The sequence below is a fragment of the Opisthocomus hoazin genome, chromosome 1 (genome assembly GCF_030867145.1).
Source record: "Opisthocomus hoazin isolate bOpiHoa1 chromosome 1, bOpiHoa1.hap1, whole genome shotgun sequence".
NCBI lineage: Eukaryota > Metazoa > Chordata > Aves > Opisthocomiformes > Opisthocomidae > Opisthocomus > Opisthocomus hoazin.
Genome location: NC_134414.1, coordinates 140,323,253 through 140,340,473, shown reverse-complemented (window position 1 = coordinate 140,340,473; position 17,221 = coordinate 140,323,253). Strand labels below are relative to the sequence as shown.

General features: G+C 46.8%; 1 protein-coding gene across 5 annotated transcripts; it reads left to right on the top strand.

Moving 5' to 3' along the window:
• Positions 1 to 1,005: 1,005 nt before the first annotated feature.
• ING4 (inhibitor of growth family member 4) lies at positions 1,006 to 16,856 on the top strand. Of its 5 annotated transcripts, XM_075438170.1 has the most exons (9): positions 1,920 to 2,216; positions 4,920 to 5,114; positions 13,678 to 13,749; positions 13,951 to 14,117; positions 14,312 to 14,426; positions 14,742 to 14,850; positions 15,153 to 15,300; positions 15,704 to 15,765; positions 15,986 to 16,856. In XM_075438170.1, exons 3-9 carry the CDS (start codon positions 13,722 to 13,724, stop codon positions 16,023 to 16,025), a joined length of 669 nt encoding a protein of 222 aa, XP_075294285.1. In that variant the 5' UTR covers positions 1,920 to 2,216; positions 4,920 to 5,114; positions 13,678 to 13,721; the 3' UTR covers positions 16,026 to 16,856. The 5 variants fall into 5 exon arrangements, with proteins under 5 accessions (XP_075294270.1, XP_075294261.1, XP_075294285.1 ...); XM_075438155.1 differs by lacking the exons at positions 1,920 to 2,216; positions 4,920 to 5,114 and adding an exon at positions 1,006 to 1,070; XM_075438146.1 differs by lacking the exons at positions 1,920 to 2,216; positions 4,920 to 5,114 and adding an exon at positions 1,475 to 1,554.
• Positions 16,857 to 17,221: the final 365 nt, after the last annotated feature.

Sequence of the window (17,221 nt, the reverse complement as noted above, 5' to 3'; positions counted from 1 at the left end):
TACTTTAAAAACAAAGTGAGGCTTAACAATAATGTTCAGCTAACTGAAGCCAGCTGTTTCACACGGGAACTGAAAATGTGTTTTGAATAATTAAAAATACGTCATAAATAACTTAAATGACTATAGGAACAGGACTGGAAAACACTGCATCTTCAGAACACAGTGGATCTCTGAATTAACCAAATCGAGTAACAGCGAGATGATTTATAGTTCAAAGTGCTGCAATGAATTTTTATAACAGCCTCCCAGTCTCACGTTGCAGGCTGCTGGAAGACTTAAGCTCAGTATATCCATATAAATAAGGGCATGGTGCAGTGGAAGATTTTTGGGAGGAAAGAGGAGAAACAAGTCTGGTCACTTCTCTTCATGGCCAGAATCTAGCAGCAAGCAGTCCTGAGCAATGACTGTCACTATACAGTCTATGGGGAAAAAACAGAACAACATACCCAAGTCAGAGGGAGAAAGGCAGATGAAACGTAACATTTGCCAGACAAACCCAGTGCCTCCACAACAGCATAGGATACTAAATTAACGCCAACCTCTTGAAACAACCACCTTGAACAATATAACTCTAAGGACCAAAAGAAGTAAGATAATTTTGTCTCGGTTCCTTTGTAATCGCATGTCTGACCTCACCCTCTTGACCTAGCGCAGTACCGTACCACGTCACGTGCGATGGCTAGCAAAGGGCGGCCTGGGGAAGGGTTCCCGAGCTCCACAGCAACAGCTGCAGCCTAGAAGTGACTCGGGGTGTCAGGAAAGGGAGCCTGGTTTCATGTTTAACTTCATTTCATTTTTTTGGTTTGTTAGGTGTGTTAAGTTTGTACCACAATCCTTTTACAGGAAAGACAACTCTCTGTTTATAATATAGCAGCGGCTACTTGCTGCTGGCGAACTCTACGGTGAGTGGACAGCTACAGTGCCGTAACAAGCTAACGGGGCTTCCTCATCCAGATTACCCAGCGGGAGCACCCAGCCACGCTGCGGAAAACTATCTGAATTCCGGAGGGACCTCCGCAGCCCCCAAAAGACGAAGCCCGGTGCTTGCGGCGCGGAGATGAAGGCAGCAGGTATTTACCCGCCCGCACCGCAGGGCAGTCGGGCGGCGGCACGCCCAGGCCCGCGCCCCAGGCCCGCCCGCCCGCTGCCCCCACCGCCTCCTCCCCACAACCAGCACCGGGCGGCCCCGGCTGGTCCCGCAGCGCACTCGCCCTCCGCCCCCCCCGGCAGGGCCCTGCGGCCGGTGCTGCGGAAAGGCCGCCGGCTGGGCCCTGAGGCGGCGGGCGGGAAGGAGACACCGGGCCGGACAAATAGGCGGCCCCGCCCGCCGCCGTTCCCCCGCCTCCGGGGACGCAGGCAGCGCCCGGGCCGCCCCGCAGAACCCAAAATGGCGGCAGGAGCGGAAGCGCGCGGGAAGGCGGGCGGAAGCGGCTTCAGCAGCCGGGCAGAGCTGCTTCCGGGTGGGAGGTGCCGGCGTCCGAGTCCCGCCGGAAGCGCCCGTGTGTGCGGGGCTCAAGATGGCGGCGGGGATGTACCTGGAGCACTACCTGGATAGTAAGAGCCGCCGGGGGCGGGGCCGAGCGCCGCGGCCGGGGCCGCCCTGGCGGGAGCCCGCGCCGGCACGTGCGGGCCGCGGCTCGGGGCGGGGCCGAGGGCTGCCCGGTCCCCGGGGCACCCGCGGCCTGCCCCCAGCCTCTCGGGCGGCGGCCTCGCCCGCCTGTCCCCGGCCCGGCTGCGAGGGCCCCGCCGCCGCCCCGTCCCGGGGCCGTGCGGAGAAGCCCCGTCCGCCGCCTACAGGCGTCTCGGGGCCGCTGAGAAACAGCGAGAGCGGCTCCGGCGCAGCGCCCGGAGCGCTGGTACGGGGGCGCCGTCCGCCGTGGGGCGGGGCTCGGCTGGGGCTGCCGCGGGGGCCGAGGGGCCCGGCGCCGCGCCAGCCGCCCGCGGGGACCGTCAGCTTGGCTGTCAGCGGCTTTCCGCGGGTGACCTGCGAGGCTGGCGACGTCGAGCCAGAGATAACTTCTGTGGAGTGGGGAGGGCTTTGCCGTGGATCCCCTCGCCGTGGGTTTAACAGCGCAGTCCTGCTTTGCCGGTCGAGGGAGGGGTCTGTAAACACTGGTGGAGTCGGTAACGTTATCTGAGCCCTCCTGTGGTGTCCTCCTGCTTGAAGGTGCTTACAGCTTTGTCAAACTCGGACCTTTGGGGATACGGCTTTGAAGGTGTGTTTTTTGCCACTGTGTTCCTAAAATAGTCAGTAGGCTAATGAAATGAGTTGTTTTTGAAAGAACGTAGTAATGGGTTCAGATTTGGTAACCTGTTCTATGATGAGCGCTCTTTTCACGTTTTCCGTCTGGTCTGGTGTCAGCACTAGAAATGGGCGAGCATGTTGGTGGGATGGTGTGTTTGAAGCAGGGTAATACTGGCAGTGTGTCTTCTTATTTCTGAATACCTGGCCAAGTTAAATCTCTCGGCATCTGTTTGCATATGCTTGGAAACGTTGGAGCTTGGTTCTTCAGAAGTTTTGCTGCACTGAGTTTCCTCCAGCACAGAGCTGATACAGGGTCGATATGGGGGCAAAGGGTCTCATTCCTTATGTCTGCAGTGCTTCATTTGTCATTAGGAAATGTCTTATGAATTAAATTAAGAACGTTCAAGAAACATAATGAGGCTTTTCTGCAAAGGCTGAAAAGAAGCTGGAAGTGAACAGGCAAGAATACTGATCTAGATGCTGCGAGGAAGGAGGATGCAAAAGCCAGGAAGAAGAGCTGAACGAGGAGACAGATTGTTAGAGAGGAGCAAAGATTGCTGGGCAAAGATGTTCTGCTCTTCTCATTCCATTGAGGCTCTTCAGCAAAAACGCCCAGGAGTTGGGAGGACAGAGGCTAGGCAAGAGGAGAAAGAAGCAGGTGGACAAGGAGTAAGTGTGTGGGGAGGATGCAGGGGTTTCCTACTGGGAGAGCACAAGTGTATTTTGAGTAAGAGCTGCAGTGTGAAGACAGAGGGAAAGACTGGGAATTATGGGTGGTTGACAGAGATGAGAAAGACAGAGCATTGAGTGTGGAGAGGTATGGTAGATACCTAAGTCGGTGAGAAAGGAAGCTGTAGAAAGGCTCGGTGACTCGAGAGTGTTCCTACCAAAGCCAAACACTTCTGGATCTCATTGTCACCGTCAGCTAAAATTGATGAACCTCCTGGAAATTCCTCTGTTCCCCTCTACTACAAGCTTGCAGAGAAAATTACAAACATCTTCTCTCTCAGCTGAGATGTGTGTTCCTGCAGTTGAATTAGAGATTGTCCTCTTGTTGAAAAAGAATGTTAGTACGGTGGTGTAGATTGTAATTTTTAAGGTGTCTTGCTTAAATAACAGTCATGTGTACAATCTAAAAATACTGGAAAAAAATCTGGCTACGAAGATGTTAGGAAGAGCAAAGTAATCTTCACTGCAATGGTTTAGACTTTTTTGCTCCTAGAGCTTGTACGGCCTTTTTCGATTTTGTCTGGTATCCCGTGTAGTATATGCAACATTACTTCCCTTTGCTAGCTAATTGTAAGACAGTTGCTGTGCTTAAGCTAGAGTTCCTTTCAGAAAAGCACATCATATGGATTGTAATGCTTCCAGTGAAAAAGCATCCGTCTATGTCTTCAGAAAGTTACTTTGCTGATAGGCTTTCCTGTCACGGTCTTGTAAGTAACTTTTGTCTGTAGTTAATTTTCACAGTTCCAGTGTTTAGTCACTGCACCTATAACGCCTTTTACCTGCCATATTGAAGTGTCCCCTCATTAAAAGTTTCTTCCCTCTGTAGACTGTAATTGGTTAAATCTTAACCTTCTTTCTGGTAACTTAGCAAAAAAAAAAAAAGTTGACTGTGATCACATATTTTTGAGTTTTCTCTTTAGTCGTATTGTTCTTCTTCAAGCCTGCTCTACTCACTTGACTTCCTGCTTGAACTTCTGACTCTCTGAAAACGTGTACAGTCCTTTAGTAAACCAGCCTTCTGCATGGTACTCTCTAAAGAAGTCAGGTTATGGTTCTTCTGTTGGGTGTGCCCTTATCCCTGTTCACCAGTGCGGTATCTACCATGATATTGATATGATACAGCCTTTCCATTTCTTGGAAATACAGCCCAGCATCCTTTATCCATCACTTACATTGCTCATTCCTAAATGTATTACCCTCCGTAAGACTTGATGGGAAGTATCGATTTGCAGTTGGGCTGTCTCTTGCTGTCCCAGTGGTCTCTTCCTTCCGTTCTTGTTATCCCAGTCTATCTCACTTCCAAGTAGACTAAGTTTTCTTTTGTTGGATCAAGAGCTGCTTCCTGTGTGATGTGCGTGAGTGGTGCAGCCGCTGCTGAGAGTTCTCTGTAATGCATTCTAAAGTCTTATGTAGCCATTTAAAGTACTTTTAATATATCTTATGTTTGGGTTTTTTCATATTCTAGCTTGTTATGCAGGATACTTTCTGATACTACATTGAGTATTTAATGCAGGTTGTAGTTTTGTTGCTTCAAAAAATTATTTTCACTAATGAAATGTATACTCTTACCAAAAAAGGTCCGATCAGGGAAGTTGGTTTTAACACTTAATCTATATTTCCACCCTCATTTAATTCTTTGAGGTAACCTCAGATCAGCTGTTCCATTTCTTTTCATGCCTGCCTGACAGTGTTCAGTTTCCTGCTTGCTCCTTCCTTCCCCCTTATTTTTAACATTATTTCAGTATTTTAAAAACATTCAGTTCAGTTTTAAAGTAGTTCACTAGTGTTCCAAAGCTTCCTGCAAATTGATAAAAATAAATAGTCCAGAACCTTTGATCAACTCTTTTAAAAATGTCTAATATTTACTTCTTGGAATTGAATTCTTTTAGTATTATAGTGCTATTGTAGACACAGTTTTCAGCTGAATTTTTTTTTCCTCCCACAGAGTTTCTCTTTCATATGGTTTACTGGCTGGATCTGCTCAGGGAATGAATGAGGAGTGTGTGATGAAAGGGGGCAGTTGTTTGCAGGACCTCTTCAAATCCTCGAAGAAAGGAAGGTGTGTAATGAATTAAGTGAAGACTGTAGGAAGAGAAAAGGTGGCCTCACGTTTCAGGCTGTTGAATACCATTCTGACAAAGTGAGTTTGATGTTTGTGTTTATTTTGGGGGTCATGCCTTTTACAGGTTCTTCTTGCGTAGATTGTGCTTCCCTCAAATTATGAATGAAAGTTTGTAGTCAGAGGAGCAGATGTGCAGAATGCTTATAGCTTCAACTGAAGTCTGCTTTGAACAGATAATTCTGAAAAGTCAGGCTATGTAGCATTTGTAGACATTTTAAGAGGTGTGTTTGTAATTAGCTGGCCTTCTTGGCCTTAATCTCTTTGCCTCAGTAAATCTCTTGACCTTCATTTTATTGGTAAGTGAAGTGGGCTACTCCACAGCAGCATTGTGAAAAAGCATTCTAATGTCACAATAATGATCACCTTGAAAAGCTGATTACCAAGTCAGTTTTCACACTGGGTTTTGGGTCCTGTATGTGTGACTCTGTATTAAGCAAAGAGAATGAAATAAAACTTTGAATCACTGCTCAGTCACTAGGAGTGAGAAACGCCTCGTATGAAAATCTGCTGCAGTTAAGTAATTAAAAACTATATGATAAAATGTACGAGCAATCTGACAAAGCTATACATCCAGCCTCAGTTGTTTCAGTTCATAATTTCTGAGTCCTCTACTTTAGGCATCTGAAATTCTTTTGTGGAAGAGCTGAGTTAACCTCTTAGTAAAAGGTGTCTAGCAGCTTCCTAGGTCTAGTATTCCAGTAGCTTTCAAGTCCTCACTGTAATTTGAAACTGGGTTTAGACCTAGAATTAGACATGCCCTTGCCTTTGCTCTAAGCTGTTAATTGCAAAGCATATGTGTCTGAAATGCATTGTGCTCCTAGCAGATGTTTTTACAGCAGAAAAATACGCACATTCCTTCTGTGCTGAATGACAGAAGAACTTGTCTACTCTGCTCACCTTCCTTCCTTCCTTCGTACTACTGAAGCCGTCACTTCAGTGACTATACTGAGCCAAAGGATTCAGGGAAGGGGAACCAGATGAATGTTTCTTGTTCCAGTTCTCTTCTTCCTGCATGTTTTTCTTTGCGCATGGCTCTTTCCTCAGTTCTTTTCAGTGGCTGAAGTTAAGCATGAAGAGATTTCCATTTCTTCAAATACTGTCCTCCTCCCAGTCTCTAAACCATTTTATGCCTGCTGCTGAGGGGAGAAAGCAAGATACTGAAGTGTTTTCCCTCACACCAAGAAAGCAGTATAACTTTAGTAGGGGAAAAACTACGGGTGTGGAGGAGTTAGAAATGTAGAAAGGAATGGAGGAAGAACAAGAAGGAATAAAACCTAGTGTTTTGTGATGAGAAGACTGAATGTGCGTGAAGACTCATCAGAAGAGTTTGTGCTTGCTTGAACTTGAGTTACTGTGCTTGGCTCAGTATTTGCTCTCGTACTAGGTTAGAAATACTGTAGTGGAGGCTTTGAGGGGGAGAAAGGAAGGGTGACTAATACAGATTTTCCAGAAGATGAGATGCAAATACTGAGTTTTCTTCGTGTTTGGAATTTTTGAGAGGATCTCAGAGCTTCTTTGTAATAGGCATTGCCGGAGTACGTATGTTCAGAAAACAGTCCCAAATAGTTTTCTGCAAGTCTCTGTTTATATGTGAGTGTGCTGTGAGTGTAGGGATTATCTTTACAGTAGAGGGAACTGCTGTGCAGCCACATGTATTTTCTACCGTCAGTGCTTCCCTGTTTACCTACCTAGTGGGTGTCAGGGTAAAGTAAGTATACTTAGCGACAACACGCAAGTTTATCTTTTATGGCAGCAGAACCAAGGCATTCACCTCTCCTCAACTGCCCAATGCCTGAATTTATGATGAAATGACCTCTCTGCTCACCTGCCTATGCTCTGCTGCTGAGGTCTTGTCTGCTCGGTTGCTCAGATAGCTGAGGTGAGTAGAAAAGTTGTGTTTGTGGGTGTGCTTTCTGAAGAAATCGAACAGCACCTTCCATGCTGGTTCCAGCCATCGCTATCCACCACATATGTTCCTGCCTGGACTGATGAGGCTGTTGCTTTGTTTGCCTTGCTGAACGGGGAGCATGCGTTGTTCCAGTTGGGAAGAGTGTGCCGGACTGGAAGGAAGTTCAAATTTCCATAGAGTTGAACTGGTCTGTTACTGAATAAATGTCAGCATAAAATATTGGTAAGGAACAGTAACAAAACAATAAAAAATGTTTCCATCTTCCCCCACCCCAAACTTCTGAGGAATTAGATTCTGCTAACTCTTGGTCTAAACTAGATATAAATTCTTGGGAGAGTTGTCAGCAGAGGGCTAGTAACCTTGGTGAGCTTGAGAGGTAGAAGGATGTCGCTGGCTGGTCTACTTGGATGGCTGCTTGATACTCATTCCGTTGTCTTGGAGCCCACCAGTCAGGACCTGTTCCAGGAGCAGACACTAGGACATATCTGCCTCAGTGAAGAGGATGATAGAGACGGCAGACTTAGATGAGTCCTCAGCTGGTAAGTTAACATGGTACTGTATAGTCATTTTCTTTTGGGTTTTTCCCCTTTCTTATACTGATTAGGCAGGCATCAACTTTCCTTTGCTCCTTCTATTTACATGTGTCAGTAGGTACATAGAGTTGCACCACTATAGGGCTTGTCAATACTAGAAAACCTATGCCAGCATAAGCACAAGGCAACAGGAGTAGTATACACCCTGTTGAAGGTCATCGTCTTTCTCCTACAACTGACACTGGAGCATCCTTTCATTCCTTGATAACGTTAGCTGACCCAGTTATCTTTGAAAATAGCTACATTTTTCTGGATTTTTCTCTGTATAGCTTCATCGAATGAGGATATGATGTGTATTGTTATCTTAATACTCTTAGAGGGCATGGGTGTGATGTCAGAACTTGCTGTAGGCTAGCCCTTGATTCCTTCCCGGTCCTGGTACTACCTGGCTGCATTCCAGATTCCCCAGCAGTTATCTCTCACTTTACCTACTGTCGTCACTCTTATCCCCTCCCCAGTGTAGCATGTAGCCATACCTTCCTGTTCTTACCTCTAAAGTTTCTCACCTCATACTTCAGATATGTGAATCTCTTAATAAATTGTTTCTGTATTCGACACCGTTTTAGTGTCGTGAAAAATGCTTTTCACTTTACTGAGACGTTGGATTAGTTGCATCTGTGAAGCAGCACGCATGATCTGTGGAAAATTACAAAAGATCTCATGCAGGGGAGAGGATTTGGTGATTCATAGGCATCGTTTGTTTCTGTGTGAAAGCTACTGGCGCAGCCCACACTAAGCTAATACATTTATTATTGTTAATGACCAGTTTATTTAGAATTGATTTTATTGTTGACTGCTATTTTTATCAGAGCTGATGCAAGATGGCTTTATAAAACAAAGCATACTGCATTTTCTCTGCGTTTCTTCACTTGACCAACTGCAAATCTGATGTGACCATTTTGGCAAACAGCCCTGTGATCTCTTTGGTGGTGGTTCCTGCCTGTGGAGATCTGTGACAGGCTGGAAATGCCTGGAGTGGTTGAAGTCTCATTTGACATGTCAGTCTTCTGAGTCCTCCAAGCTTCTGAAATCAAGGTTGATTTTTAACACAGCAATAAAGATCCCTATTCTGAGACTTAACACCATTGCCTGCTATCTTGGCTGTGGATGCTGCAGTAGTGAACTAATGGAATAAGAAAAAGACAAAGAGCCCTCCCTCCCCAAGGAAAGGGTCCCCTCTTTGGGGGAGTGCTAGGTTTCTGTGGCTGTTACGTTGGCTGTCGTCGCTGACTGATACCTGTTTCTTTGGACAGTGCCTGGAGTACATGCGCCTGCGTGGACCAGTGTGCCATGCACGGGCCCAGAGCTCCAGATATGTGACATGGGCCCAGAATTCCTGGGTGCTCCTGGGCAAGTCAGTCTACTGTGCACCCGAGTACCTCATTTGTAAAAATGTGGGTAGTACTATCCCTCACAGAGGTATTGTGAGGATAAAGTTACAGTTTAGGCTGTGTATATTGCAATAGGGTCGAGCCATGTATGAGTAGAGAGAAAGGTATGTATTATGCTCATGCTCCAATTTCAATAATTTATGTAGGAAGATAAACAATTCACTTAGAACACAGGACAGAGTAGAAGCAGTGCTTTAAAAGGGTTATGTCCTCTCAAAGGTGGGATGGAGGGATATACAACACATCCCTCCCCCTAATGAGGAAGCAAGGAAGCTCCTGAAGATTTCTGTAAGCCAGTTGTCCTGCAGTGTCCTTCAAATGCTACAAAATTATGAGAATCACGGAGTACCAAAAAATCCCATGTGCTTCCCCCGCAAGATCCCAGCCACTTTCCTTCATCAGGGGGCAAAGAACTTACCCTCTCATTGTGGCAATCCCTGGCGCAAGCAGGACTTTAATTACCTTCAGCAGTGTGGTGTTTGAAGTGTTTGCTGAAATCTGTACTGTTCAATAAAGCAACCGTGGTTATGTTTCAAAATGTATTTTCACATTTTTTAATAAATTTAAGCGTGTATCTGGACATGGTAGGTGGACAGATGTCTCGAGAAAGGCACCATGTGTTTGTTCAGTGCTTGGTGCAATGGATTTCTTTTTAGGAATTTGGACATTGTCACGATACGAACCCATTGTCTGGCACAGTTAGAAGACACGATACGGGAGAATGGACTGTGGTGAAAGCTACCAGGTTGTGTAGGCTTGCTCTGTGTGTGTATGTCAGAGTTAATATCAGAGTTAAGTAGCTGGAGTTTAAATATCAGTTGCCTACACTTGGCACCCCACAGGTTTCTAAAAAGAAAAACTGGAGGGGAAGGAGGGTGGTGGTAGATTCTGACTTTTTGAGAGAGAGGGCATGATTCTTAAGGGACAAGGCAGCATGGTTATGGATGTCTGCAAAAGAATGAGTGGGGGAAGAAATGACAAGGAAAGAGGAGAATAAAAGAGGTGAAAGAAGAATGGGGGTAGTGAAGGGAAAAGAATTGAGGAAAGACGAAGGCAGGTAGAGAGCCTTGTGGTAAGAAATGAAAACAAGGTAAGGAAAGGAAGGAGTGGGAAAAACACCCTGAGACGTGTGCCGATGCTGTACAGGGTAATCGCACTGCGACAGGAGTGGGGCACAGTGGGGCTGCGCGTGGCTCTGTGCCCATGGACACAGCTGCATTAACGCCAGCCCATGCTTTGGGCCAAGCTGCTGGCCTGGCTCGCGCTTTCTTCGCTGTACATCTTCACCACCCTGATAGATTGACTGCCCTTCACTGTCTTCTCTAGTGATCAAGGGTGCCTGTAGGATGGTTTTTTTCTTTACTACGATCCATTTCAGAATCTGAGAATTATTTGGGTATTTTACAATATGTAGTATTTCCTCATGAAAAATTTTGGTGCATCTTACAATAAGAAGAAAGAGCAAATGAATTGTAAAGGAAAATGGAGAAATTCAGGGGGAAATGAGATTACACAAATAACATGAATCTTTAGAAAGTCTGAGGGAAAGTGTGTTGTGTTAGTAGGAATGAGGAAACAAAAACAAATCTTAGGGGCTTTTTTATTTCTTTTTATTTTAATGGGGCTGCTAGGGAGGTGATGTCTGATAGCCAGCACAGGCCAAGCAATTTCAGCAAGTGTTCTGATCACTGTGATAAATTCTGTGATGCAGAGCATCCTTTTTTTAAAAAAAAAGGTAGACAAGAGCTTTTGAGTTAAACTGCAGATAGTAGAAAACTTCCCCGTAGTTAAACTATATACCATACAAATAGCTTGTAGCTCAGTTAAAACTTACTTAGCTGCAGCTTTATCTTGTTACACTTTTTGTTCTTGCCAGACTGTCTCTGGGTGGTAATTTCTAGTGGTGTACTCGGCTTCTTTCCACTTGCAGTTGGCTAGATAAAGCATCGTTATAACGGTTCTGATTATAAAGTCGCTGTACGGTCAGTTGTTTCATTTTCTCCCCATTTATTGACGCAGCAATCGCAGAACGCTGTTCCAATAATAGATCTGCCAAGTGAAAGATCTTGCTGGGGGTTTTAGGAAATTATTTTGCCGGTTTTAGCAGGGAAGGAATTCAAATGCCAGGGGTTTGTCTCGTGAGTCCCCGTGAAAACCTGCCTGGCTAAGGAGCCTCTGGAACATCACTGCTCGTACGCGCTCGACTGGTAAAGGATCTGCAGGCCGTGCCAGTGCCGAGCGTGTGCGGGGCCAGCGCTGGAGCCAGAGAAGGCCTCCATCCGTGGGAGCAGGGCCCTCTGCACACCCGGGGGCCAGCGACGAGGCGGGGGAGACCCTGGCCTGGGGCTGAGAGGGGCTCTGGAGAGGTGAGATGGGGCGCGTAGAGGCCAAAGGAGGACGGTGGCTTTCCAGACCAGGGCATGCCCTGGCGTCACTGGCGGCTGGTGGCAGATTTTTACGGTAATGGGTGTAAAAACTGGAGCATGGTCCCTTTGAGGTTGTGTAGCAGAAGCAGACTCCTGCCCGAGCTGCTCCTGCTGCTGGAGCATCGCTGCGAAACGCGGCCGTGACCTGGGGTGGGGTTGTGCTGCCCGGATAACAGCGTCCTGCTGGGTTTTGTGCTTAGCTCAGGTGCTCGTTCTGTCTAAGAGAAGGTCTCTAGCCCTGCTGAGGGGAAACTGACTGTACCCAGTGGAATTTGTGCTTTTATTTGCTTTCATTTTTAGACGAGAAAAAGAAATGACATTAATCTTTTTTTAAAACTGCAAAGTCAAGAATTGAGAAGTCGTGATCTTCCAGGATTAATAAACTCAGTGTGAATTTGAGATATTGCATGCAGTGCAAGAACAGCTACTGTTTTCCTCTAGAGGACACCTGCCTTGTCTTCTGCAGGGGATGCTTTGGAGGGGAGTGAAAAGCGGCGTGCTGCAGCGTGACCCGTGTTTCATTTGCTGTACAAATTGAAAGGTTTGGAGTTGGCGAGGATGGGGATGGCAGGAAGGAAAAAGGCATGGTCTTGATATTCCCGAGCTGGATTTCATCCCTGCCAGAAGTTCCCTCTGTGAGAAATGATAATTTTCAGCATTGTATCCCCGTTGTCTTCCGAGATGCTTTTCTGAGCCATAGGGATGTAGTCTGGTAGTCGGCTGCTTGAGCCTGGTGTGAAGTCTGTCGTGCTGGACAAGTGTGGAAGTGTCAGATTTAGGAATGTGCGGACACCCTTAGTTTTGCTGCTTACGAATTTTGGGGGAATTTGATTTTGCACTGGTAGCTGTCCTTGAATGCGGGGGGGCGGTGTGTATGTGCTGTGTGATTATGTGTCTGGTACTTAAGGACACCTACCATCTGAGCATTTCTGGGTATTTAAATTAGAAATGACAACAGAAATCTATTGAAGCAATAGCTTGCTAACTCGTACGGGTTCTGTATGTAACTGTGTGCTGTTTGTGCAAAAAAATAAGTTAAAGGAACAGTATCTGAGCACAGGGAGGCCCACAGTCATTTTCACCTCTTAGAGCACTTAATTTCATGGTCCTTGTGTAGTACTTGTTAATACCTGCCTCTTGCATACGGACCTTCCCTGCTGGCTGATTGCTTTTCAGGGAAGTGTCTCTGCTGTAGAAACTTGTGGCAGTGAAAACAGAGACAGCTGCCGGGACTGGTGTATTAGACAGTTTTGATGATGGGTAGACACACCTTCATTTACACTCTCAACATGTTGGAGAGTGGGTTCAGGAAGCAGACGTGCTTATGTGGTGTTTCTGAAGAGCTTTTCCCCCCACCTTGTTTTTTTTAAACCCACAAGAGGTATTTTTTTAATTATTTTTTTTTTTCATTAGGTATAAAAGGCACAACAATCAAGCTTGGACTTCAGGTTAATGGAGTGACACTAGATCTCAGTTTGATTAGAAATGCATGGAAAAATGAGAAATGTTTTTATCAGCTTTGTCAGTTGAGCATCTGGTGATGCCTAGGGGGTGAGTAGGATAGCACATTGAAAATTAATTGACTATCAGCTTCACATTGCTCATCAGAGCCCTGCAAACATTTGTTATTCACAGTGTATACCATCCTTCCAGGTGTTGGACAGACCACTCTGAGATGATGGTGCAGAAGCAGAACAAGGAACACGTGACAGGGGGCTAAGACTGCTGTTCACTGCTCACCAGCCACTGTCAGATTTGCTTTTTGGCTCTGCACAGTGTCTCCTGTCCCATATATGTAAAATGGATGCACTAAAATGGACTCACTTTTCAGTGAATCATCATTTGATCGACTTCAGTTTTGACATCCTTGTGTAGAAGTAGCTGAATGGCATTATTTACCAGCTGTTGTACTATTTTTTTTTCATTACTGAATGGAGTTCTTGGATGGAAATGTTGTATTATAATGACTGACTTCATTCCAAGTTTTGGTTTTCTGGTTTCTTAATGTAGGCCTTTCTGCATGGCAGCAGGTTTCTGTTGACTAAGAAGTATTATAGAACTGTGCTTCTGGATTAAATCTATCACAGTTTTAGAATCTGTCTCCTTTGGAGTTGATAAGAAATGGAAGCACGCTAATGTGCCGCAGGACAGGGCGCTGGGAATCACTGGGGTGGTGTGTGTGCTGTGATCAGTTAGCTTTGTCCCTGCCTTGGCACTGTGGACAGGAACCTGACTTCTCCGTGTGTCCTCCTTTCCCCACAGGTATTGAGAACCTGCCCTTTGAGTTGCAGAGAAACTTCCAGCTCATGCGAGATCTGGATCAGAGGACGGAAGGTGAGGGTTAGAGATGGTTTTGTTGACGAGGCAGCAAGTAAGCAGCTTGACCAGCTTTTCTTTCCTCTGCCTTTATCACGGGGATCTCGGGGCAGGGGAGGAAGCCGACAGCTGCTCTGATCCTTCAGTCTCTCTTAAGGGAGGGCACTGTAGTGTGTGTGTGTGTGCATATTTCTGTATTTAATGGTAAACTTGTTTCAGACCTCAAGTTGGAGATCGATAAGTTGGCCACGGAGTATATCAGCAATGCACGGACTTTGTCTTCGGAGGAAAAACTGGGGCTTCTCAAGCAAATCCAGGAGGCTTATGGGAAATGCAAGGAGTTTGGGGACGACAAGGTTCAGCTGGCTATGCAGACCTACGAGATGGTATGAAGGGAAGTGTCTAGTGCTTATCATATGAAAAGCTGTAGTAAAGCCCTGAATCCTGGAAGGCCCTGAGCTCTCTTTTTAGGCCCTACCCACTCTTGCTTCTCAGCTCTTCGTGCAAACCCCGTGCCCTCTCCTCTTTGCCCTCTTGGGCTCTGTTCTGTGGTAACTCCTGATCACTGTCGTCTTTGCAGGTTGATAAGCACATCCGGCGGCTGGACACAGATCTCGCTCGCTTTGAAGCAGACCTGAAGGAGAAGCAGATAGAGTCGAGTGACTATGACAGTTCTTCCAGCAAGGGCAAGAAGAGTGAGTACCACCACTGGGCTGCAGATTGATACAGGAGGCAGCCAAGTGACTATGGAAGTGGTGGGGATGAAGGCAGGCACTGGAGTGGTACAGATCAAAGACTGTTACGCTGGAATCTGAAGGACAGGTAAAAAGATGGTGACCTGGGCTCTTCTTGTGTGAGCATATTCAAGGCTGCTAGATAAAATTAAGATGGGGTGCATGGCCCAAAGCCAATATACACTCCAAAGTATTGTAGTGCTGGAGAGGTTGTTACTGTCAGGTGTCTGTTCTGATGGGGTGGCAGATGCAACACCTTTTTCCTCTTCTTGCCAGAGGGCCGAGCCCAAAAAGAGAAGAAAGCTGCCCGTGCTCGCTCTAAAGGGAAGAACTCTGATGAGGAGGCACCAAAAACGGCCCAAAAGAAATTGAAACTTGTCCGCACGTAAGTGTTTTAAGAGGTTTGCGGAAATGAGGAGCATCACTGAAAATCAGACCAAGGGAGGCCTAGCCAAACTTCCCTGCAAAGGATCTGACCCCCACACAGACCAGATGGTGTGTCCCTTGTCGCTTCTTGGGAAGCAGGAGGAAGGAGAGCTTTTAATTCTTTCAGTGGAGCGTGGCAGGGGAAGGCAGGTCACTTCAGTGGCGATGTCACTTCTCTGGCAAACAAGGGCGTTGTCTTGGGAGACGCGAAGGGACTCGAAGCCGGTTATTTTGCTGACCTGCTTTGTTCCTGTCCTGCAGTAGCACGGAGTATGGGATGCCTTCGGTCACCTTTGGAAATGTCCACCCTTCGGATGTATTGGATATGCCTGTGGACCCCAATGAGCCTACTTACTGCCTCTGCCACCAGGTCTCCTATGGGGAGATGATTGGCTGCGACAACCCAGATGTAAGAACCGGCGCTTGATGGAAATGGGGGAGAAGGGAGTGGGGGGAGCCTTGCGCAAAAGGTCTCGTCCTGCTTGGGTGGTGCCGATACAGCAAGCAGTGACAAGAAGAGGGCTTACCTTGAATAGTTTGGAAGGGCGGAGGGGTGGCTTTCTAGGGCCTGTTAAGTGCAGCTTTCTTCGGGGTTTTCCTTAAAATGACAGGTTGTTTTCTTGCCCCCGAACTTAGCAAGGGAGGAGGGGAGTTCTGCTTGCTAACAGCATGTAGGCTGGGTGTGAGTCTTCATTCCCTGATTGCTGCTAGGTATTTAGGAGTTTGTGACCAGATGTTGGGAAACTTTGGTAGTCCAGAAGCAACGATTTCATAAGAAAACTGCTCTTTAACTGAGTGCTCCATCCCAACAGTGTTCCATTGAATGGTTTCACTTTGCTTGTGTGGGTCTGACAACAAAACCAAGAGGAAAATGGTGAGTGAACAAGCAACGTGGAGGGCCCATTGGTCATTGGGAAGGGGAGGTCTTTGGTGGCAGAAGGGAGAGTACTGTATATACACACTTAGAAGACTTCTTAAAAGGGAAAATTTGAATTATGCTTTGTCTGAGACCTTGGAAAAGGTCCTTTGGGACTGTATGTTCGAGGTTTCGTATCATGCCATAAGTGCTGACTTTTTACTTCCCTTTCTACCAGGTTCTGCCCTCGCTGTTCCCAGGAGAGGAAGAAGAAGTAAAATCCCATGAGCCCTCAGTACTGCTGCAGGAACTCTCTTCCCCCTGCCAGGGCCTCGTCCCAGCTCCCCCAACCCTTGGGGCCTTGGCTGGGAGGAGTCTTGCCCTGTTTGTGGTTTGGGCTGTCCCTGGAATGGTGTGTACCCTCACAGCGGTTCCTGTGTCTTCTGTATCCCTGGTTGCTTCCGAATCCCTAAGGGAGGCCCTCTCTGTGTACTATTCCAAACAGGTCTCTGAACCTCAAAGGGAATGAATGAGGGCACCAGGGTAGCCACCAGATTCCCAGGGATTCAGGTAGCCCCTGATTTTCCTTGGCTTTCCTTCAGCCTCCTCAGAGTTCATTGCCCGCTCTCTGCTTAGAGAACAGGGCTATGGGATGGGGGAAGGAAAGGAGGTAAGTTTTCAGCATTTTAGGTCTTTGATGTTCCTGGATCTTTTTCAGGAGAGGGGGAGTAACCAGGCCACTTCTTAATCTAGTGGGTTGGTTGAGAGACTGAAAACCTAATGTACTCCCTGTCTTTAACCATTCCACTACTGTCGTTGAGCAGTCTCTTTTGCTGGGGAGAGGAGGAGGAGGAGGGAGGAGTGTGTAGAGCTAGCTTTGTCTCTCTTATTCCTGGGGTAAACCTGCTGGTGTGGGAAGCACTTTGTGTGAAGGAGGAAGAATTTCTGACCACATGGGGAGCAATGGCTTGATCTAGCCTGTCTTCCGGCTCCAAAATTCTCCCTTCCTTTTGTGCAGTGGGGCTTCCCCATGATGTGGATGGTGGGAAGTTTGGGGATTCAGATCCCACTTGTATAATATGGAATTAAATAAAGTTCATGGAAACAAATATGCCTTGCTGTCACCTCCAAAGTAAACTGCGGCAGTTGGTCTCTGTAGTTACTCTTTCACTCTCAGCTCTACTGTTATTCTAAAGGCTGAATGTGGTATGGCTTTTTCATGTAGCAATCCCAAACGGTGTTAGTGTGTGGCATTCTGCCTGAGTCGGGCATGAAAATGGACCGGACATACTTGCAAAAGGTTACCAAGCTTTCTAGTGGCTGTGAAAAATACCGGCCCCTTCAGTTGTGCTGCCACAAGAAGGTGGGCATTTGTTCACATTTTTGTTGGATTGTTTACTTCATCAGTTCTCTTCTCTCAGATGAGGAGAGGTGGAGGTTACAGAAGGCCAACCCTCACTGTGGCTGTTGGGCA